Source organism: Oryzias latipes, chromosome 14 (assembly GCF_053564925.1).
Source record: "Oryzias latipes strain Hd-rR chromosome 14, Olatipes_Hd-rR_3.1".
Classification (NCBI taxonomy): domain Eukaryota; kingdom Metazoa; phylum Chordata; class Actinopteri; order Beloniformes; family Adrianichthyidae; genus Oryzias; species Oryzias latipes.
Window position 1 is genome coordinate 16,054,385 of NC_136250.1, and position 23,680 is coordinate 16,078,064.

Consider the following 23,680-nt stretch of genomic DNA (forward strand, 5'->3'; position numbering starts at 1 on the left):
ACGGCCAGCAGGAGGAGCAGCAGGAAGCCCAGTCCCCCGCCAATGAGCCCCGCCGTCAGAAGCAGGCTGCTGTCCGTAGGCTGGTACACCATGCAGGACCCCTGACTGTCTCCAGCATCATTCCTGGCCACCACACAGACTTCTGCTTTACGCCTTATCCCGTCCACCGCGCTGCTCCGCTTGTCCCATCCCAGTTCCTGCTTCTCCTGTCCTCCAACTGTCACTACGTAGGCTTTGACGTGGGAGTTGGGGGCACACCACCGAACCACCACCTCTGAGCCGTTCCAGGACACTGTTTTGAGGGTGGGCGCTTCTGGAACCTCATCCTCCTCCGTGAACCACGGGCACAAGCAGCCGGTTGACCTGAGCTCCTCACAGGAGATTTGATCTTCACGACACGGATTGTAGTCGCACAGCTGTGAGGAACGGCCATGTGTGGACGCGGGTGCAGAAGTTTCCTCCTCCAAGTTGTTATAATCCTCTGTGATCAACCTGGAGTGATCCTCTGGGACTCCAGACATTGTAGGCAGAGGACTGGATCCTCTGAGGGGAAGCAGGCCGGAGATTATGACAAGGAAGCACAGATTTCTCATGGCAGATGTTGTCCTGGAGTTCATCAGAGGGTAAATTCCAACAGTTGGCTGGAAAAAAAAAAGGTTTTATGATAAGAAATAACAGTTAAGACACTGGCACTGGTTTCTACCAAAAGAAAGACTTTCTGTATTGTTATTCTCTGCTGACTCTTCAGTTGTTATATGTAAAAAAGAAAATGAACACTCTTGATGAATCAATCCCTCAGAAATATGTATTTTTTTAAGTTTGGAAGTTTGTCACTCCCTGTATTCCTGGTGGAGCTGAAAGCTCAAATCTCTGCAGAATCCTGCATGCTCGGCTGGATGTGGTTACTAGCAAAATACCTCATTCCTATCCATCCAAATGTGACTAAAATACGTGCTGATCAGAGAGGACAAAGAAGCCCATTCAGAAAAATCTCCCTGCGCTGGAGCTTCTTTACTCTCTCTGTAAACTGAACCAGAGCTGCCCCCAAATATCAGTTTACTTGTATTATTTTCCACTCACTGGTTCTCTCACATTCTCCAACTTAAACTCAAGTAAACATTAAAAAAATCAACAACTCTGACTTACCTGTTGCGAAAGTTTTTTTCTTTTTTATCCGTAAGTTCTTATCTTTGTGTTTTCTTTGCTTTTGCCTTATTCCGGTCTTTCTCCCCCATTTATACGGTTCTACTCCTCCTCCTTTCCCTCCCACACCATCTGCAGCAGCTCCACCTCTCTACTCACTTAATGCTTTTGCAATGTGTCCATGACTGAATGGCTGTGCAGGAAAAAAAAACAGCCTGAGCGTCTGCCGTTAGTCAGACCAGCGTTATTTAACCTTGACGAAGTGAACCACATGGATTCCGGGTGCTGCCTCTCACAGCGGACACATTATTCAGCGCGTGTCTCACTTGTTAATAAGCACTTGCTCTTCCTTTGTTGGGTTAGGGAAACTTGAACAGCTCAGTGATTCATTTACACTCATTATTTGGGTGAGAGGTGACCCATCTGACTCATTCCAACCTAAATATAGTAAATTTGTTGACTGGAAGGCCCAAAATGAGACGGAATTTACATGTCATTGCCTTCAGAGAAACTTTGTGTTCCAAAAAAATCAACAAAAGAAAAGTTACAATTATTTTATTTTAGGTAAATGGTTTGTTTTAAAACATCAGCAAGCAAATACCAATTTAGAATATTTTTAGATAAAAAAAATGCAAACTGCTGACAAACTCATGGTTGCAATTTTGACTTTACATATATTCAGAAACAAAACTGATATTGTAAGAAATGTTAAAAAATAGGTAAATTTCAGAAAATAACGGTGGCTAATCTTAAAAGTAAATCGTAAAATACATTTTCTAGTTATTTCTGTTTCAGAAAAATTGAATTTTGCATGAATGAAAAGGTCAAAGAGGTCAAAGTCAAGGAAATGGCAACAAGTCAGATGAAAAGTGAGATTAGCCAGTTTGTTTATTTGTAGAAATGTGAGTTTTGCAGATTGTCGGGTTCCATTTAGCTGTAGGCTCACTACTGCAGGTGTAGTGTGAAGGATGCTAAAGTTGGAACAAAAATGCGATGTTTTACTCCCTTCATGTCCAGTGTAAATAGATCTGCTCGATAAAAACTTGTTCAAAAAGAGGCTTTTTCAATACTGGTGTTCTCTTTGGATTTTTTTATTTAGTTTAATTTTTTCGTTGTTGCTAAAATTAGACATTTTAAACATTTGTTTTGTATGCAAGGAGAAAAGTTAAGTCCAACTGCAGGTCTTCCAGTGGAACATGGCGGTGGGAGTGTAATGCTGTGGGCTATGTAATATACAGAGCTTTTTTTTCTTAGATTTATTGATGTGTCAAAAAAAAAGTTTTACATTTTGATGAATTATTTGAAAAAAATCTAAATGTCCTGGTAATTAAATAATGTAAAATCATATTTATATTAGAACCCCCCCCCCCCCCCCCCCCATGAAGGATGAACAAAATCCAATTCATGAGTAAATATATGTTTAATATAACTGAACAGAGCTACTGTTTTGCTTGAGGCGCACAAAACATTGTGGGTGTGTTGTGAAAAAGAACGCATATATTTGCATCCCGGATGCGTGTGGGTCCATTTATAATCTAATCTGCATTGTGTTAGTGTGTGGTTCTATATCCTTCCACTGTCATTCTTTCTGTACCCAGGCTGCATTTTGTCTTTGCTCTAACCTTCTATTCATGATGGCGTCAGCATGTGGAGTGAGTCAAACGTGGGTTTCCCCACAATAAAATCCCCCAGCGAAGCATTAAATCCTGTGATCCTTTCATTTCAGAAATTTAAAGACGTGGACAATATGAGCACGAAAGTTATCTGGAAGTGAGGAAAATTCAAACAAATTGACTGTTAGGAGATGTTTGGTAGAAGAACTTGCTGTGCTTCTTGAGTGTCGGTTCTTCCACAGCACTGTCATGAGACCAATTTACTGCTTAGAAATGGAACACATTTTTTTGTTTATATGACTAAACTCTATCTGTAAAGTCGTTTTGGCAGAACTAGATGTTCTTTTGACAAAGTGATACCAGTCTAATGCCATTATCTCTTTCTTTCGTTATATAAGAATTTGACAACTTTTGCCTATAACTCTATAATTGTATAAAAGTAGGCGTTATACCTTTTTTTCCTTCTCAAATTTAAACAGAAATCAAAAACATGGTCTTATTAAAAAAGAAATTAAGTATCTGGAGTTTTTTTTTTTCCTCCATTCTTAGTGGTTGCGAAACTTTCGTCAACTAATGCAAGAAGTCTCAGCATAATTAATACCAGCTGACGGCTGTAATTGTGAGCAATAAAAATTTACAGCATATTTGGTAGGAACTCTGGGCGCAGAGGTTTGGAACTATTTTTTTGTAGTAAAACTATTGTATTCAATCTGTTTGACTTTTTTTCTTGTTTCAGCTTTTTACCAGGCTTAAAGCACAGCCCGCAGTAAACTGGGAATGTGCTTCTTAGTAGCTGTTTATCTACTCTAAAAGGGTCTGCATAAACAAATGGTCACTGCCCTGCATGCACTTTCAACACTGAAGACATTTTTTATTTCCCCCCTCAAATGGCTGCTGCACTGAAATGCACTGTGGTGCAAAAATACCCTGAAATTTGACTGTCAGGTTGACAATCTTTTTTTTTCTTTTCAAAAATGTTATTGTTAGAACAAAGAATAGGCCTCTAAAAATGTGCACCTGCACAAAGCTTTCCATGACATTTACCTTTAAGGTTTGACATGTACTTATAGACCATTGTACATTCAATCATTGTCATAAATTTCCTTGGATTAAATCTATTGGATAGATAATTTAATTTTTTTATTAAGTAATCTTGCACAGTTTTTTTTCAAAATTAAGAACATAAAAATTGAATGGATTCAATTTACAGAAAATATTTGCAAAAAAGAAAAGTATTTTTTTTTGGTTGTAATAACCTCGATACATTAGCCTGTATTGTCTTTGCATATGAAAATAACTTTAAGGAAACGGCTTGGATACATATTTTTTCCTGATAAATAGTTTAGATTTAACATAATTTCAGGGATTATGCGCTACAAATGAACATTTCGTTCCTGTTTTTATTTCTTAAACAAACAATACAATGGATGTTGTTTCAGCGTTATGGTGTGTGTGTATATATATATCTATATATCTATGTGTATATATACATATGTATATATATATATATATATATATATATATATATATATATATATATATATATATATATATATATATATATAGATATAGATATGTATATATATATATAGATATGTATATATATATAGATATGTATATATACACATAGATATATATATATACACATAGATATATATATACACATAGATATATATATACACATAGATATATATATACACATAGATATATATATATATATATATATTTATATATATATATATATATATATACACATATATATATATACACATAGATATATATATATATATATATATATATATATATATATATATATATATATATATATATATATATATATATATACACATAGATATATATATATACACATAGATATCTATATATACATATATATCTATATATACATATATATCTATACAGATATAGATATAGATAGATATATAGATATAGATATATAGATATATAGATAGATATAGATATATATATATATATAGATAGATATAGATATATATATATAGATATAGATATAGATATAGATATATATATATATATCTATATATATATATAGATATAGATATAGATAGATATATATAGAGAGAGAGAGATAAAAAAAATTTTGTCAGAGTTGTTTGATATCAAATATTGGGGGGGAATTTAGTAGAAAGGTTACTTGTAAAGTTAATTCCGAATAGGTTCAGACTTTGGTGTTTTCAAGTCTGTACTGAGGGAAAGTGACCCACACAACCGGATGTTTATAGACGTAATATTTACGCGACGGGCCTCCACTGACGGAGATGGGTGAGTCTCCTTTGGTGGTTTTTGAACATTGACGTATTTTGGTCAAAATTGCGGGTTTCGTTTACTGCTGACTCTCTCGTTTGTCCCGCAAAAAACTGCGGTGATTGCGGGAGCTCGGCTCTGACGTCACGTCTGTGGGAAAACGTGCAACGTTTCTGACCGCTGCGTTGCTCCGACGGCTGATGCGGTGAATCAATGTAACCGGACTCGCTCGGCCTCCAAAACCAACCCTTGGGGTCCGAACCTCGACGGTTAGTCCGGTTTGTTGGCTCCGCTGTTAGCTTTAGCATCGTTAGCTCCCGTCCTAAAACAATGACGTCGAGGCGGGCAGGCTTCGGCGCGGACTCCTCTCCCCGCAAACAGAGCATCTCCGACCGTGTCGAGGCGTGTTTCGACCGCAAAGCAGACAAATACCCCCAGAGCAGCGTGACGGTCACGTCGCTGAAATCCCGCCTGGCTCCGACCATCCAGACCGCTATGTCCGCCGCCGTGGACACGCTGCTGGGGGAGGTAGTGGTGGTGCTGAGCGAGACCCAGCAGGAGCTGTTTCACAAGGAGCAGGAGAACGAACGGCTCAAAGTGCGGCTGGAGGTGTCGGAGAGGGAGCTGAAGAACCTGCAGGAGTGTCTCTGCAGCGCTCAGAAGCTGATCGATCAGCTCCAGGTCTCGTTCCCGGGACCTCAGGCCGTCAGTCAGTCCGTTTTCGCGCCTTCCTTGTCCTCCATGGCTTCCATGACCTCAGGCTTGGACCGGGACCAACAGAACCCCAGGGGTGTGAATGGAGCCGGTGTGGATTTGGGTCTGGGGGGCTCCGTGGAGGAATCTCTGCACGGGTTCGAGCACAGAGATGATTTCAAAATGTGCCAGCTCTCCATCCAGCCGGATGGTTCCGTCACCAACCACACTCTGGACTCCTTTGGGTCTCCTCATCTGTGCCCCGACTCCAGCAGACCAGGTAATCCCAAACATTGTCTGCATATTTATTTTGCTCCAACACTTAAAGTAAACTTGAGAGTACTCCATTGTTTTTTTTTCAGAGGAGAGGCAGCCTCAGGGACCAGGGGGACCACATCGATTTGAGATCAAGGAGGAGCAGGGCCCTTCTCCTGGTCAGCCCAGCAAAAGGGAAGCTGGGCTCTCCAGTGAAGGCAGAGATGTGGAAAGGTCATCGTTGACCATGGGGGACATAAATTATGCTCAGGGTGGAGGGACTCACCCACTGCGTCACCAGAGAGCTGTGCGAGGGTGTGGAAGTTCCTTACAGCAGGGCAGACCTGATGGACCGCAGAAACCGCTACCCAGGACTTCTGTAAGCAGGAGCTCGCCAGGCAGAGCGGAGGACTCCGCGGGTCCGTCTGCACCCGACACTGCGGGGGAACCCCCCGGAGACCGTCCCCACCACTGTCTGGAGTGCGGAAAGACCTTCCGCCTGATTTCCAGCCTGAAGAAGCACATCCGGATCCACACCGGAGAGAAGCCCTATCCGTGCGGAGTCTGCGGCCGCCGCTTCCGCGAGTCGGGGGCGCTGAAAACGCACCTGCGCATTCACACGGGCGAGAAACCGTACTCCTGCTCCGAGTGCGGGAACTGCTTCAGGCACCTGGACGGCCTGCGCAAGCACCGGCGCACGCACACGGGGGAGAAGCCCTACGTGTGCGCCATCTGTGGGAAGCGCCTGAGCCGCCTGCAGCACCTCAAGCACCACCAGCTCATCCACACGGGCGAGAGGCCCTGCTGCTGCCCCTTCTGCAACCGCACCTTCAAAGAACCCGCCGCGCTCAGGAAGCACATCCGCACGCACCGAGAGGAAGGAGGCCACATGGGAATCGGTCCCACGGAGGACACGGACCCGGACGCTCTGGATGACATCAACAACCTCCACCCTGCTGCTCCTTCCCCTCAGATGAGGTTTGGAGAGTGGGGCGCCACAGAGGACGACGGCCCGGTTGTGGACTGTGTTTGAGCACCGATCAACATTTTTGGTATAAAATGTTAGGATGTCCTTCTGTCACTAATCTGCAAGTGTAAAAACGAAAGTCTGTCTTTCAACGGTTTGCTGCTCCGGGATGTCTTCCCCCAAAAAAGTCAAATGAAATGCAGAGAATAACTTTAGACTCAAAATATTCTGCTAATACATGAATTAAGAGGGCAAACAGCAGCTCATCAGTTTTAATCTGATTAAACTCCTGTTTGTTACATTTAGGTGTGTTACTAAGGTGACAGACACACTTTTTTCCAATAATGTGCAACTTTTATGTAGATAAAACTTAAAAATTATCGCAGTTCTTAAATCCAGTTGTAAGCATGGTGGCGAAAGTATCATGATTTGGTTTTAAACTCGTTATATCAGAGTATTCTCTGGTTAAATTTGAGGCTTGTTCTTCCATCACGAAACCAAACCTACAAGAACAAGACAAAAAAGTTTAAAAGTGCAAATGCTGTGTGAGACCTTAAGGTCTGTTCCAAAAACCTTTTACAAAATGAAAAAACAATATTTTCCTAGAGAAAAATAACACTGTCTCTGCATTTTGTTTTACTTTTTATTCAACAAAAAAACCACTGTTTCATGTTTTCCTCTTAATTCTTTGTAGAAGGAAATGGTTTTATCTCCTCATTAAAGAATTAAACCGCTTTTTAACAGCAAAGCTTTGTGAATCGTTAAGCAGCAGCATTTTGGAATTGAATGTTGGAGGAATAAAAAGTGCCTTGACACATTTTTTTAAGGCCACAGCTGCTGCTGTGTTCTCACTTTTTTCTATTGGAGGAAGAGAATGAAGGTCCGGCTTGTTCTCCATTAGAAGAGATGAGCTGCACCCCTAATATCTGCTGATCAAATTCTTTAAGGGTAATTAATATTAGAAGTGAGTTTTATTATTATTGTGTTAGTAGTCTTTTTTTTTTTGTAGAAAATGTTTATCATTTACATGTTGCAGCTCTCTGTAGTTGTGGAAAAGAGGGCTTAGTTCAAATATGTTTTAAACTAAGTTCATAAAATGGTTCAGGGTATTATTGTTACCCATTTTTTGTTGTTTTTTATTCTAAAACCTCTGGCCTCAAAAAAACAAAATAATCTTTAATCTTTTTTTATATTTAAATAAAGGTTTTACTGTTTCTATTTTAAAGATTTCTACGTTTTGAGACTTTGGCTGTGTCTGAATTCACTCACTACTCCTCAGTTACTGCACCATATAGGGCCTTAACTATTTTATGTCTGGATCTACGATTTCAAAATCTATTGGCCTGGAAATTTCCCAGAAGTCTCTGCAAAAAAAACTGTGTGCATTTCTGCTCACTTGATTAGCAAATATAAACCACAATGCACTGCGTGTGAAAGATGTGTCATTTGAAACTGAAAACAATTCAGGTTTTTATATTTGCCAAAATAAAAACCTAATAAATACAACAAATGTGAGAATATTCACTAATCCACTGTGTTCTAATGGTGATGTCATACTTGGTGTTTTAAAAAAAAGAGCATATGTCTGAATTGCATTCACTGGATTGTCCAGGACTATACTGTCTCGAGGTTAAAGAGTGGGGAGGGAATTTAAGCACAGCCTTGTTATTTTACTGTGAGTGAAAATATTCTTTTAAACTTTAAATAATCTGTTTTTCTCGGCTGCAGTTCACTTTCTACTCTCTTAAATAGGAAAATATCCATTTAGATCCCACTTTAAAAAGTCATTTTACTCTTTGGGTGGAAGCTAGTCTTTCTGGGATCTATAAGCATCTTTTTTTGTGGAAGATTTATTTAGAACCTGACTGTAAAAACAGAATCAAGTCAGAAAAAAATGCAAAAGTCAGCAGTTCTGCTCAGAGGTTGCTCTTCCTGTCTGCTGAGCCCTCATCTTCCTCACAGTAAGCTTCAGATTTCTGTCTGTCAGTAAATGTAATCCAGATGAAAGGATCTGTCAAACTCTTTCTCCTCCCAAGCTTTTTCTGTTTCAAAATGTGTACTGTTCTTTGTTTTAAAGAACAAATGTGCTGAAAGAAAATTAGCTGGAAAACATGAGTGCATGCACGTGCCCCCCCCCCCCCCCCCCCATCTGTACATAATAATGTAGTTTCAGTCTTTTTGGGGGGGTTGCAGCAGTGAATGTGCTTTAAGAACTTAGTGTAAATACAACTGGAAAAGAACCCCCCCCTGCCCCCCCCCTCCCCTCCAATGATGTGCTCTCCTCCACAGCACAAGCCCCCCCCATGCCTGCTGTTTTAAAGTCTCCTGTATTCCTGCTGTAATTATGAGCCTCGTCACTGAAACACTGTCATGTGACACTCGACTTTTCTGTTCCTGTATGTTTAGAATGTGAACTTCCAGAATTTTCTTTGCTCCTGATAAATCATATGTATGACTTTTTATTATTGTCATCCCTTTTTAAATAAAACTGCATGTATGTTCCAACAAAAGTACTCTTCTTATTAGTCAAAAAGAATCCTTTTAATGATTTACTCTGGAAAATATACCGTATTTTCCGGACTATAAGTCGCACTTTTTTTCATAGTTTGGCAAGGGCTGCGACTTATACTCCGCAGCGACTTATATTAGAAATAAATTGAAATAAATACATTGTTAACCCTCCTGTTATGTTCATTTGTGAGGAACAGAGATGATGTTTCTGGGTCAATTTGTTGTATGAGGTATGTTAAGTGTTAAGAGTATGTTAAGTGACTCAGAGAATCAGCAAACTTTTTTTTACAGTAAGATCTTGAAGGCTAACAACATAATATTCTATTTTCCAATTATTTCATAGATTCAGAAATGCAATAAAAGTGAAAACTGTTTCTACAAATACAGGATGAAAACAGAGTATTAGTTGGCCAATGATGCTTCATGAAAGGAATAAATAATTAAGTAAGAGAAAGAATTACTGTGAAATTATTAGATAAACAGTCTGCTATGATTGTGTCATATAAGGTTGTGAAAGTTAAAATGCAACTTATAGTCCAGTGCGACTTATCTGTGTTTTTTTCTACTTTATAATGAATTTTTGGGCTGGTGCGACTTATACTCCGGTGCGACTTATAGTCCGGAAAATACGGTACTCATTTAATGTTACTATATTAAAGGGCATTGATTATATGTCATCTTTGGCTCTTATTTGGTTGTTTTGTTTTGTTTTTGTTTTCTAAAAAAAATCCCCTTTTTCTAAAGGAGAATGTTTCCTAACCGACTGTAGATGTCCAGGGGGGTATTCCAGAAAGCAGGTTATGCTAGCTCCCACGATAAGTTTGAGGCTAAGGAAGTTGATAACCTCAGCTTTCGGTTCCGGAAATGGAGGTATGTTTCAGGGTAGGTCAAGTTGCCATGGCAACTCATGCTCTGAACATAACCTGGTCCGGAGCAGGTTTAGTTGAAGATTAGTTTGTTTACAGAGAGGTGAAGCAGCATGGCGTGTCCATTTGAAGATGATTTAGTGGATGAAAAAGCTCAGATAATACTTTTTACACCATGAGAGGCTGATAAGACCACATATGGATGTTGGAAAGATAAACTTTTTTACTTTGATCTAACTTAATTATTTCCTTCAGTTAAGATAAATCATTTTTTTGTTAGGTCACTTTAAAAATAACACATAGTTTTCAGACAATTATTTTCCTTTTATTCAAATTAATTCAATTAAGTAGGTGTAACTTTGATGCTGTGCTGTTAAATCGGCACCGCGAGGGATTCTGGGATATCATTCCCTTTGCCTGTCTGGACGGATTTGGGTTTAAGTGTGGGTTTTTTACAAAATGTGTTTAGTTGTATAGCTGTTTTACTGTGTTTCACCGTGTTTGGCCGAGCTTTTTGTCCTACTATGCTTATGTCTCTGCACCATGAGTGAGAGTAAAGTAGAGGATGATGAGTTTATATAGCACCTCTACCACCCAAACCTGTTATGTCAGTAATGGAATATTCTGTGATGAATTTTTGCACACCGTGCATTTTTTTTCCGTTCTTTTTATTGTTAAAAAATGAGCATATCTGCCGGCTTTACATAGCCTTCGAATGTAAAGATACTGACTGCTAAAGTTAATAAAAGACAAGTCCTGAATATTGTTATTCCTATTCGACCCTAAACTACAATATCAGCTGTCTGACAACAGACCAGCCAGTTGCCCAAATGCCGACATACATGATCAGAGAGCTCTGCGGCGGAGCTAGTAGTAACCTAGCAGGAGCTATCGTTTGACAAAGCAGCCTAGTTATCATAAATCTTTTGATATTTTTCTTATATTCATTGAGACGGTAATAAAGTGATCATTTTTGTTTTTCATGTTCCTTTTTTGAACGAATATGGGTCACAGAGACACGGAAGTTACCGCTGAAAGCGGCTTTTGCCGGCGTACAGAGAGCATATCCGCGTGAATGACTTATGACGTGAATAATTATTGCGTTCGAACGGATTAATTATTGCGTTCAAACGACATAATTATTGCGTTCGCACGAGTTAATCATTTCGAGGGAACGGAATAGTATTTTGAGGGAACGCAATAGTATCTTGTGGGAACGGAATAGTATCTTGTGGGAACGGAATAGTATTTCGTGCGAACGACATAATAACCTGTGGGAACAAGATATTAATCTGTGGGAACAAGATATATTTTTATATCTTAATGTCAGGACACGGGCTCCGTACGTCCCTTATTGTAACCTAAAGTTATTTTCCCTCATAAATTGGCTCTGACAATATTCTTTGTATTTTTTATAAAGACGTGTTGCCACAATCCGCTTGTTATTCCAGTTTAACTTAAGTTCAGCCGTGGCTGAAAATGTTGTCAGCACGGCTAAATGTTGTTCTTCCGGGTCCGTTCTGCCAATAATAAAGCAGTGGGCGCACGGATAAAAAAAACTATAAGCGAACATGCATTTAACAATAATTATAACAATAATAAAGGCACGCTTGTTTACAACAGACTTCATGATATTTTCTTCTATGGTTGGATCGTAATTTGTCCAGACCAATCACTATCTGACACGTCATCGGACCAATGTACAGGCAATCACATAATGTGACGTCAGCATTAGTTCCAGGAGCCCGAACGGAAGTTCCAGGCCGAACGGTTATGGTATCTACAAGGGTTCGAACGGTCGTGTGCCACAGTGGATGACGCAGAACAGAAAACGGGATTAAAAATGTCCATTATGGATACATTTCTGCTATGAAACACCTCCCCTGGTGGTGGCGCTAAAGGATCACAAATGTTCCTCTGTATGTCATCCGTGCTCACAAAAATCAGAAAGAACTGAAAAAAAGTAGAATTAAAATGACCCCAGCTTATCAACACTAGATAGATGCTTTTTTTTTATTGACACATATACAGTTACATTTATCAGTGCATCATTCATCATAAAAGTAAACTTTCAACTAATAAAAAAGCATAATTTAGTCATTAATATACAAATAAATAATAAAGTACATTAATTGGTGATTAATTTACTAATGATATCTACAAAAAAGTGCATCATTTATCCATTAATTTACCAAAAAAAGTGCATTGTTGGGCGATTAATTTAAAAACACAAAGTTTGTCATTTGGCCATTAATATACAAATAATAAATTGCAAAACTGTGTTAATTGGTGAGTAATTTACAAATCATAAATAAAACAAAAGTCTAACATATTGTCATTCAAAAACAAGAAATAACAAATTACTTAAAGGTACCTAAATCCTAAATAACAAAAAGTTGAAAAGTAATGCTAAAATGGTTAAAACAAGCAGTTTTTAATGTTTACAAAGTTAAAGTTACAAAACTCCGGACCCATCATGGGAGAATAGCTTTTCTAGAAAGGATACATTTTAATAAATGTGAAGACAACAATGGGTAGCAGGCAACTGATGATTGAGTCCTTTCATTTACTCAAAGATGCAGAAAAGTCTAAATATATCCATTCCCACCATCAAACACAATAAATCCAGCCTTAATGAGGATGTGTTTCACCATCAGCTCCATGTTAACTTGTTTGTAAAAATGACAAAGATGACAAAGGAAATGTCTCAGCAGGGGCAAAGCTAACAGGATTTCACAAAGATTAAATCCTTTTCTCTGGTTGCTCTTGTTTTTGCAGAGGAAAAGAGAAACCTGCAGAAACGAGGGATGCATGGCTCACAGAACATCTGGTCTTCAACTTCGGCTCCAGGAAAAAAAAAAAAAGAAAATTACACTCAGTGGGACTGAGTGTTATTATTTATGTCCAGGCCTTCCTGCTGCACCTTATCAGCTTTAATTTAAAAAATTTTTTTTCAAGTTCTCCATGTGCGTTTCTTTGTGTTTTCTTTCATTATTAGCCTTTGATTGGCAGCATTTTCAGACGAGCTCTAATTACATTGAACTAATAAATAGTCTGGGTGGCTCTGATGTGACCCACAGCGTGTTTACATTGTGTGTGCATGTGCGTGTGTGCAGCCAATAGGCAGCGTGTGAAGTGCAGGCTCATGCGGTCACTTCCTCAGCGACTGAAAGCAAAGAGCTTTTGCAGAGGAATTCACTCGGCCCTTTCTCTTGACCTCCCTCTTCGCCCTTGTGACCTCTCGCACCGACCCCTCTCAACCTTCCACTAAGGCGCCCTCGCATTTGTATTTCGGTTGAAACCGAACGTTGTAGTTTGATTGAAGAGGAAAGAGCTGTATTAAAAATAGAAGATGAAATATTGCTGGGTTTCAAGCAAGACCCCCCCTCCCTCCCCCCCACCTTTTGTTTGGGAACTTGAGCCAGGAAGTGCTAAATGCTGCAGTTCCTGAAACCACCACTGTTGATGGGTTTCAAAAGAGAGAATTTTCCTTTGACACTCTAAATCCTAAAATTTTGTCTCCCTCAAATCAATTTTAGACTTATTTTAAAATTGTTTTTTGGTGGTCTTTTAGTAATGATGATGTCATTTTTAGGCAAAATAGTAATCACAAAAAAACTGTTGTTTACTAGGATGTAGTTTCTGTAGAGCGTCAGGGGTTCACTAGAAAATTCATCACAGATTTATGGGCGGGACTGTTGGCACAGAGCAAGCCCACCCTCATTTCCTGTCATCCATCTGTTGACATGCTCCCCTGTTAGCTTATGGCCCCTCACACCCGCAAACTAACATTATGGGTGCATCAGAAATGGCTACACTCATTGGAGAGAGTTTTGATTTAATTGGCAATGACATCTGGCCTTTTTCTTGGGCGTGTTGTTTTGATTGGCAGGTGGGTGGACCCCAAACAGCTTTGAACTCTACTTTGTCCCGCCTGGATGCTGATTTTTGGAACATTGTTGAGTCCGGCATTGTAAGCTGCAGTAAATATAGCCGTCCCACTTCCGGCACTATTTATAATAGATGAAAAACTCCATTGATGTTTCAAAAAAGTAGGGATTTATCCAAAGCTTGAATGTTGGATATCCAGCTTGATTTCTTGGGAGGGGGCAGCATAAAAGAAAATAGAAAATGAAAGAACGCCAAAGTATGTGAAGTTATTTTGAGATTGAGAAGAGATATTCACAATAATAAGAGGAGAGGCTTGATGCGTTTTGCTTTTTTTAAAGTCTGGACTCGTGGTTTTGTCTGTGACGGCAACAAATCTGATTTATTAGATTTACATCTCAAGAAATTAGGATTTTTTTTTTTGAAAAACAACCCAATTCCATCATGAAACTATTTGTCTTGCACATTTTTCCAGGTTAAACCCAGAGCTTGGGTTTACACTGATAGATTCATTGGGAAAAGCATGTGATCCATGTCACTTTTCATTCCCTGGTAATAATAATAATTGCAACCCTGAAAAAATAATACTTGAAACATATCAGTTTATACACAAAATGTTTTTTGACTAAATTTCTGAGATAAATATATAAAATTGGTCAAATTCTGATTTATTGTGAGTCACATTGAAGGCCCTTTTAATAGATTAAAAGATTTCTAGAAAGGAAGCAACGTCTAAATTAGGTCTTTTTTTCAAATCCTGAAACAATGTGGTACTGGTTTTAAACTACTGTTTTCTAGTTTATGCACTTTCTAATTCAGAAGATTTATTGTTTGAAACCACACTACAATAAAAAAAAGTGGGTTTAGAAGGAACAAGCTCATGACGTCATGCTGAGGTTCACCCACAGTAGTAAACGTTTCTTTTTGTTTTAGGACAAAGATTTTATGAACAGAACAGAAGTTCACCAGTGATAAATCAACTGCATGAGACAATAAAAGACCCACGGGAAAGAAAAAAGAATCAAAGTGGAAACAATATTATGACATATTCCCATTTAGGAACATAAATGCAAATAAAGACAATTGAAGAAAAATACCAATGAAAGCTTTGAGAAGAAAGATGAAGCAATATCATATCTATAATCATAGCTCGGTTGGTAAGGTAGAGGGCTGCCACAGGAATCCAGGGTTTGATTCCGGGAGGGGAATAAACAATGGTACTGGGGGCAATTACCATATCAATGGCGAGCAATAACATCACCCAGTGAGGGTCCTTGGGCAAGACCCTTAACGCTGCTGTCTCCCGACCGTGGTTCAGCTGCAGCTCAGCGCTCCCCCAGGGGATGGGTCAAATGCGGAGAAGAATTTCCCCATTGTGGGATAAATAAAGTATCAATTATTTATTATTATTATTAACCACCCTCCTATCCCCCCCCTTAACGTCCCTCTTTCTTCTTCCCTCCTTTCCTTTTTCGTCTGGTCCAACACCAAAGATTTTCAAATGTGATTAAAATTAATAAAGTTCGGCCTCGATTACAAAAGGGGTTTATTCAGACATACCTCTGGTTTGTCAGAAGATTCATAACCACTGTTGTTAAAGTAAAATATGTCCAACACAAGAGGCCTTCAGTTCTCATCTGTTTGCCCAGCTGTTGGACAGGACAAGTTAAAAAAAAAGACATATGAAGCAAATAAAATAGAATTCAACGGATTATGACTACAATAAAGCAGACAGTAAATGAAAAGAGAAACACAGAAGATGAATGAAAAATAAATGGAAAGAAAGTCAGAGGAAGTGTCTATACAGTGATCCCTCGCTATATCACGGTTTACTTTTCACGGTTTCGCTACTTCACGGATTTGCTTCGTGCATTGTGTTCTGCATTCTGATTGGCTAAAAAAGTCACTCCGCTTCTTCTCTACATGCGCGTCAATAATGTTGCAGTTTAATATGTACACGTACGTAAATCAGCTTTCCAAATTACGTACATGCAAATCATCTTGCAATTTCAAGTTTCTCTAAAACCCATAGAAAAAGAGCGACAACAACTGTCAGTCACTATATTCTTCTCCTGAACAAACACAGCTGCACCGCGGGCTTGAGAAGGAGAAAACACTGCAGCTTCTCAGACTGAAGAGCATTGAAATACACCTGAGCCACTATTTGTCCGTTTGTACTTTGTATTTTTTTCATGATCATTTTAAATTTTCTCCCGTTTAATCCAATTCTTCGGGTCGCGGTGGGCGGGGCTAATCTCCGCGATTTGAAGCCTTCTGTTCACATTGATGATTAAAATTATTATTTGACAGTACAGTACAGAAGTTATTTGTTGAAAAAAAAAGTTTCTAAAGTACTTTGATTTGTGAAACAAATGTTTGAGCCTGTAAAATGGTTTGTTCTTTCTTTTCAATGTAATAGAGAATTTAATTGTATAATAATTGTTAAAAAAAATAGAGGTTTCTACTTCACAGATTTTGCCTATCACGGGTTCTTTTTGGAACGGAACCCCCGCGATAAACAAGGGTTTACTGTATATGATCTGTTTTCTCTTATATTTCATTTTATTTTATGTTTTTACAATTTTCATTCTCTGGTTGAGGTACATGATGGCGTTTAAAGATCCACTCTGATTCAAATGGTGTTTTAACATGCTTTTGTGGAATTTCTCAGATTCCACAAAAAATAAGACAATTTAGCTTAAAATTGCATTTCTGAGTTTTTCCTCATTCAAATCATTGTGAATCAGGAGCAGACGAAAAACTACAGTTGGAAAAAGAGTATATATGTTATGTAAAATATACAATCAGCAGGTCAGGAGCTTCCTGCGCCGCTCCATTCTGATGCATCCACTTTTAGACGAATATATCTATGTACGTCTTTGTTTTCCTCGTCTGAGCTGGCATCTAGGTCAAAACTGTACGGCTGTATTGTTCTCCTTATTTGTTGCACTGTTAGGTTGGGTGTAGAGCATGTAAACAGAGAGCTCTCAGCAACAAGGAGGGGAAGGGGGGTGGGATTTTTCATACCAACAGTCCGGCCTCAACTCAGAGTCAAATTTTGAATAAACTCCTGTTGCTCTGCAGAAATTATGTCATAGAAAACGACACAGATTTTTTTCATTTTGGCTAAAAATGGCATCATCATAATTCAAAGACCCCTGGCAAATCAGTTTATAATAGATCAAAGGATGATCAGAGTGGGAATTTAATCTTAAAATCCATCAATAATCCTGAAATAGTTTAGTCATTTACATCATAATGAAATTTAAACACTTGCATTCATTCTTTCTAAAGTTAAAAATCTCCAGAGGCTGAGCAAAGTTTGATATTTCAGTCATCACAATTCACTCAATTAATCAACCAAGTCCAATCCCGCACTAAAGGTAAAGTCCAGCTTTTGTGTGAAATGCTGTCAGCTGTCTGGGCAGCATGGAGGAAGGGGCCCTTCTGGGGCCTGAGCCTCGGTCCCTGCTCCCTCAGCTCCGCTCCTGCGCCGCCCGGCTGGCCTGCAGCCAGCTCCTCCAAAGAGGGCTGGCTCTCACCTCTCCTCTTCTCCTCCCTTCTTTCTCTCCCAAAGCCACAACAGTCTCTCTGCAGCAGCAGGCGAGAAAAGGAAGAGAAAAGCGACTAAATTTAGTTCAGGAACTTTTTGGAGAGGGAGCGGACAAACTTCCAGGATGAATAAGGAGGCGCTTTCTCAGCTGGATTACTGGAGGACGCAGGGAAAGTGATTTTTTTCGAAAACAGAAGTGGGAGGCAGTTATTATTTCTTCTTCTTCTAGTTCTTCCACCGCATGAGACGTGAAGGATTTCCATCGGTGAACAAAGCAGGCGCCTCTGAGCTGGAGCCGAACCCCGGAGCCTTGGCTCCCATGCACTCGGATCTCTGCGGCGGACAGTGAAGGATGCGAGGATGTCCTCCCTGATCCCTCGTCTGCTCGTCATCTGGCTGAGCGTGCACAGGCTGGTGTGGTGCGCGGAGCGCCCCTCTGCGCGCGAGCGCATCAAGGTGGTCATCGCGCCGCTCATCTGCAAGCGGATCTGCCTGAAGGGCCAGTGCCACGACACGTGCGAGCAGGGCAACAACACCACGCTGATCGCGGAGAACGGCCAGGGCGCAGACACGCTGATAGGACAGGGCTTCAGGGTCGGTGAGTGACAGGAGAAGAAGTCTGCTGACCCCAGAGGACCACAGGCTTCAGAGGGGCCTGTGGGCTCTGCTCATAAAAGAACTTTCTTTGGGCAATAATTAAGCTCCAATTCCAACACAGGACCTCCACAAAGTCCCTAATTTGACCAAAAGATAATCAAAGTCTGCCGAGATTTAATGGTACTAATAGAAAGGAATGGAAAAAGTGTTCTTTGAGGTGTGCACAAAGCAGTGTCAGCTACACAAAACGTTGCAAAGCCCAAAAACCACATATTACAGGGTTAAAGAAAGAAAAAACATGTTAAAATAGAAGTAATGTCAGTGGGATGTATATTTTCCCCCAGAATGGATTAAAAATAGTAACTTGAGTAAAAATGGAGCATCATTAAAAGTATTTATCCTAATGTTCATATAAAGAACATTCCTGGAGTGTGTGAAAGTCAGACTTCTGAACTTAGTTTCTGGAGCACAGGAATGGCTAAAGTCAAGTAAGGTTAAACTTTCTTAAATTATGTCTATTGTTACTTACACAAATACCTGTGGATCAAAGAAGCAGGAAAACGTGTGTTAAAAAGCTACTTACCGCCACATTTGTGCATTACAAAAATAACGCCATATAAAGAAAAAGATTGCTTTTTAATAGCAAGGAACTGTTTAAAAAAAAAAGTTGGAATGTTGGAAAGTTAATTGGAGGACCACAAATTGCTCATTGTTGCTTTCATCAGTGCAATCATCACAAGAAAATATCTGTTGAAACATTCTAATCTATAGAGAATGTAAAACATAGAAGTTTTTATTAACAATTTTCTTATTTATAAGTGGAACAAATAAGAAAATTGTTGTTTCTATATGAGTAAATAATATTAATCATATTTTCTGTCCCATGCTTCAAAACCGAGGCTTTAAAGCCTGCATCTGAAATCCCACACTGCATGTGCTCCATCAGTGGCAGGAGTTTTTTGTGCAGGGGTTGTTTACAAAAGCTAGAAGATCATTTGTCATCATTCTATAATCATATGTGAAGCCAAGTGAGAGCAGTCTAAGCAAAGAGCTCATTCTGAGGGATTTTAGGAAAGATGTGCACTAAAAGCAACTTAATAAAGCTGTTTGTAACAGAAATGTTGATCATTCCAGAGAATGATTAAGTCAAATGGAAATAGTTTAAGTTTTACTTACTGAAAATAGATCCAAACAATTTTGGCAGAGATTTGTTTTAAGCTTTATTGAGAAAACAGCATTTTTTTTACATGAAGACATGAATACACTGCCATTAGAGAAAGTGTATGCATGTGTGTATGTTTTTACACATCCACACATACATAAAAAACTTTCACAGACCATCAAGCCACCCGTAAGATTTATGTTTTGCATCATTTCTCTTTGTCACGACTTCAAACGTAGTACGACTCCACAACTCTGTTCTGCTCATAAATACCTGGTTATGATGGGGTGAGGTCTCACTGTTGGGTCTAAAAAAAGACTCCCTAAGGTTGCACATTAGTTAATAAGACGTGGCTCATTATGAATGTTCTGTTAAGATCTCTGCCGCCTGATTCGGGGGTCTGGATGGGTTTTTGGGTCGTATCAGATCGGTTGTGGTAAGACTGGAGCCTTGCAGTCTACGACAATCTCTAGACCCACAATGGATTTCACTGATGCTCTGTGCTCTTTGTATGACTCACAGGAGAGAAAAACATGTGTAGTAAGAAGAAGAAAAAAAAACTCCACACATTCATGTTTTTAATAGTTTGTGTCTTTTTTTAGTCAAGATAATTTAGTACTGGCTCTGTTTTGATCAGAGATTATAATCCAAAACTTCTTTTTCAAGCTGTTATTTGAGAAGATGATCAAGCACAGCTTTATATTGGCTCCAGTTTCACCTTCATTCCATTTGAAAACATATTGTTTCATCATCCAACCCAGCTTGTCCCTCAACATTTTTACTATGATTTTATCCAGAACAGAATTTATTTAAAAAAACTAACTTGTTTAAAAGAAATAAATCAATCCCAGATATAGTCCAGTTTGTCTTGTAAGTAATCTGTGTTCCAGATTCCAGTTTTCCCTCTTTTTTTCCCCTTCATTTCCATGTGCTGCTTCACGGTTTGGAGCTTCCATGACAAATAATTCAAGAGTGACACATTAGATTCCTGGGATACTTCACACATTCAGTCAGAACCTACCAGGCATCACCTGTGTCCGCTTTTTCATGGAGAATCTGAAAGGTTGGACTTCAGTGAAGCAAGAGGTGCGTGTTGTTCCTTTGTAAGTCCTGGAATGTGCTGTGGACAAGTGGAAATTTCTCTCTTCCATGTTAAATAAGACATGGTTTTGAGGGAGACAATAAAACAGTTTTCCATATTTGAGAAGTTATGATGTGAACAGAGTTAGGCCAGGAACCTTTGCACCGTAAAGGATTTTTTCTGTTTGTTAGAAGATAGCCATAAAACGCTTCGGTATAGGTTATAGAATATCAGCGAGCAAAACATAGTTTTTCTTGGCAGATATTCTATGAAGGCAATTCATAGTATCTCTACCTTTTCTTTTAAACAAAATGCCCTGAAAAGAGGATTGAGAACATTAGTATGGTGAACATCTTAGTTTGAGCAGCTGGAGAACACATTAATTTGTGCTTCCAGTTAGCCATGCTGTAAGTTGTTTCTTCTGTGGGAAATCCTGAAAAAATACGTTTTTTAGTGTCAAACAGTAAAAGTTCAGTTTTTTCTAGAGGTATGGCTCTGTGATGTTGGTTATCCCTGCCTGCTAAAACTCCACAGTGGCTGCTGGTGGGTTTTGGTGATCAGCCTTTAAAGCTCTTAAGGCCAAAATCTGAATTTTAAAATGTTTCTGAGTTTAATTTTGTGATAGTTTCTCCCCACCACATCACCTTTTGTTTGGACTGTTTGCACATTTCTTCTGGAGGACGTTGAACCATCTGCTTTATGTCTTCGAAAAACAAAAACGTCACCTTTTAAGATTGGTTGAGATGATCCCAGATAGAGGTGGATGCAGTTTATTTTTCACAAACACAAACACAGCTGTGAAGGGCTGAGTTTGTACTATTTTACGGAAGTCAGGTTACCCTTCAAAATATACTTAGTTCTGGTTTTAATAAATTTCCCTAGACTAGACCCCATCTAAACTTTTTTTTGTGCGTTCATCGACCCACCGTGTTTTCAAGCTCGTAGTCCATAAGAAATAAGACATCAAGAGTTTGCCTCAATAAGGACCTTTAAGCCTTGATTACTTTTTAACCTCATCAAACCTGTATAGGGGTGGCCATGGCGCAGAGTTAGAGTGATTGACCTATATGTTTGTGTACATTCAGGCTATGTGACCGTTAAGTACTTTGGGGGCTAAATGAAGGTGGAGAATGGCCATATAAGTTTACACAATTCATTTAGACAAGAAATGATGTCTGTTTCCAGGAAGTCCATGTGTCATTTGCTCTGCACCTTCTGGATCTGATGAAAGCACAGAATTCCTTGCCAGAAAGATTGATTGATGTAAACTTATTTAAGGGCTCCACAGGAAGGGTGAAGTGTGTTTTTAAGGCAACAAAAGGTTCAAATGTGTGCTTTTTGATATTTAGGGGATTTTTTCTTTATAATGTAGATCAGACAAGAAGAAATCAGGGAGCAAGCAATCATTGCCAGGTGATTTTCTCCAAAAACTGCCTAGCAGCTAAATCTAAATCAAGTGCTTTTTCAACAAGAATTTCTTTGAATCTATTTTTTCTTGCCGGTGCTTTCAAAGAAGCATCCCATATTTCAGGCACGCTGCCTGCAGCTGCTCAAACCCCAGACCGCCCTGGTAGCCTCGCCTCCTCTGTCCATCTCTGCAACATCTCTTTATACAGATCTCTAAGCTTCCCCAGATTCTGCCTGTCTCAGAACACGGGCCTCGTGTTGCACGGGAAGCGCTGTTATCATATCCCAGCCCAGGCTTGTCTGCTTCTAAATTGGGCATCATGACGAGTAATATTTTAGGATTTCCCACGTGGTTTTGTATTTGAAGCAACGTGACATTTGTAGCCTTGTGGTTTGTTTTGGTTTTTCCCTGGCACAGGTCAGAGGTCCATGAGAGCCTAAGAATGAAGAGTAGTCAGGTTCAACGCTTAACGCTAGTTTGGTTCTGCTTTTTCTCTAGTAGTTTATTTTAATGCCAAAGATCTCTACTTTGCTGCCCACACATGTATTTTACTCACGCCAAACTTTGGAGAAGGCGGTCCATTGCCAAACAAAAACCTGAAGCGCTGCAAATGTTTGGCCACAGGTTGGACAGAAGTCAGAGTGGAAGCTCTGCACGTTTCCCATGCTCACACCCTGTCATGGATTCTTCATTGGCAGCTTTTTAATAGGGAAAGCTCTTACCTGAGGCCGGGTGTGCCTGGTGTGGGTCTGCGGCCCGATCAACTCTTGTCAAGGCTGAATTTTAACAAGCATGGGTGCACATTCTGTCACCTCTCTGTCTATTTCTGCTTGTCAGAAAAGCCCCACATGGGGTTATTTGTAGATCCTGAAACACATGCAGTGTTCAAATGAATTTATACTTCACAGTGAATGTTTTGCCACCCAAAGATGATTTTTAAGCACAAAATGCACCTTCATACCCTCTCTGTTTTTACTTTTGTTAGTATTGCGACACATTGCTTAGTCAGGGCCTAAATCCACATAATCTCAGCAGGAGTTTCCAATGAATTTAACCTCTTGAATGTCACTAGATTCTCTAAAAACAATTCTTTCATTGTGAACGTTTAGGAAAGAATCACTTTCATGACGCTTGGAAAAAAAGAGTTGCAATTTTTTTAATCATCAGAGGAGAACAGTTTGTATATTTGCTTGTGACTGTGCCGGCCGGGGTAGAGGTGTACTGAGCCCATCTCAAACAAACAACCCTCTTTTCCATCTTTAACATTCTCCTCCCATTTGCGTGGCAAGGGGGAGAAACGCAACAGTTATTTAAAGCCAGTTGGAGGAATGCGAGTCCTGGGGACTGCATGCGTGGTGTGCAGGAGCTTGTAGCTGAAGAGATTACTCAGGGTAAACAGAAAAACGAAGGCAGGAGCAGCCTAAGCAGCCTACAGGCATTACCTGCCCCGCTCCTCATTAAGATACACTACACGTCAGGCCGGCGTTTGATATGATCCCATACCTGCCTGCTCTGCAGCTGAGGTTTCCAGATAGTCATTAAATGACATCACCTGCACCAGTGCCCAGATTCTGCCTGACTCTCCCTCCACAAACATCTCTACCAGATGGGGGAGGGACAGGGCTGGATCTCTGCCCAATCAAGAGCTCTGTTAAACACATCG

The 23,680-nt window shown here is 39.6% G+C and overlaps 2 protein-coding genes and 1 non-coding gene across 7 annotated transcripts in view; 2 read left to right on the top strand and 1 right to left on the bottom strand.

The window, feature by feature from the left end:
* Window positions 1-399: 399 nt before the first annotated feature.
* On the bottom strand, window positions 400-1,286 carry LOC101156519 (uncharacterized). Its single transcript, XR_013647418.1, has 2 exons — window positions 1,147-1,286; window positions 400-641 (listed from the first exon to the last, which is right to left on the bottom strand). It is a non-coding gene; the product is annotated as an uncharacterized LOC101156519 (transcript).
* A 3,658-nt stretch (window positions 1,287-4,944) lies between these two features.
* On the top strand, window positions 4,945-9,461 carry LOC111948662 (uncharacterized). Its single transcript, XM_023962677.2, has 2 exons — window positions 4,945-6,009; window positions 6,092-9,461. The coding sequence occupies exons 1-2, from the start codon at window positions 5,367-5,369 to the stop codon at window positions 7,015-7,017; spliced, it is 1,569 nt and encodes a 522-aa protein (XP_023818445.1). The 5' UTR covers window positions 4,945-5,366; the 3' UTR covers window positions 7,018-9,461.
* An 8,307-nt stretch (window positions 9,462-17,768) lies between these two features.
* ltbp3 (latent transforming growth factor beta binding protein 3) overlaps window positions 17,769-23,680 on the top strand; it is a 40,620-nt gene continuing 34,708 nt past the window's right edge. For all 5 annotated transcript variants that reach the window (XM_011483431.4, XM_011483434.4, XM_011483432.4 and 2 more), the window contains exon 1: window positions 17,769-18,367. In XM_011483431.4, coding sequence (XP_011481733.1) covers window positions 18,130-18,367 — 238 coding nt within the window. In that variant the 5' untranslated portion in view covers window positions 17,769-18,129. The remainder of the gene's footprint in view (window positions 18,368-23,680) is intronic.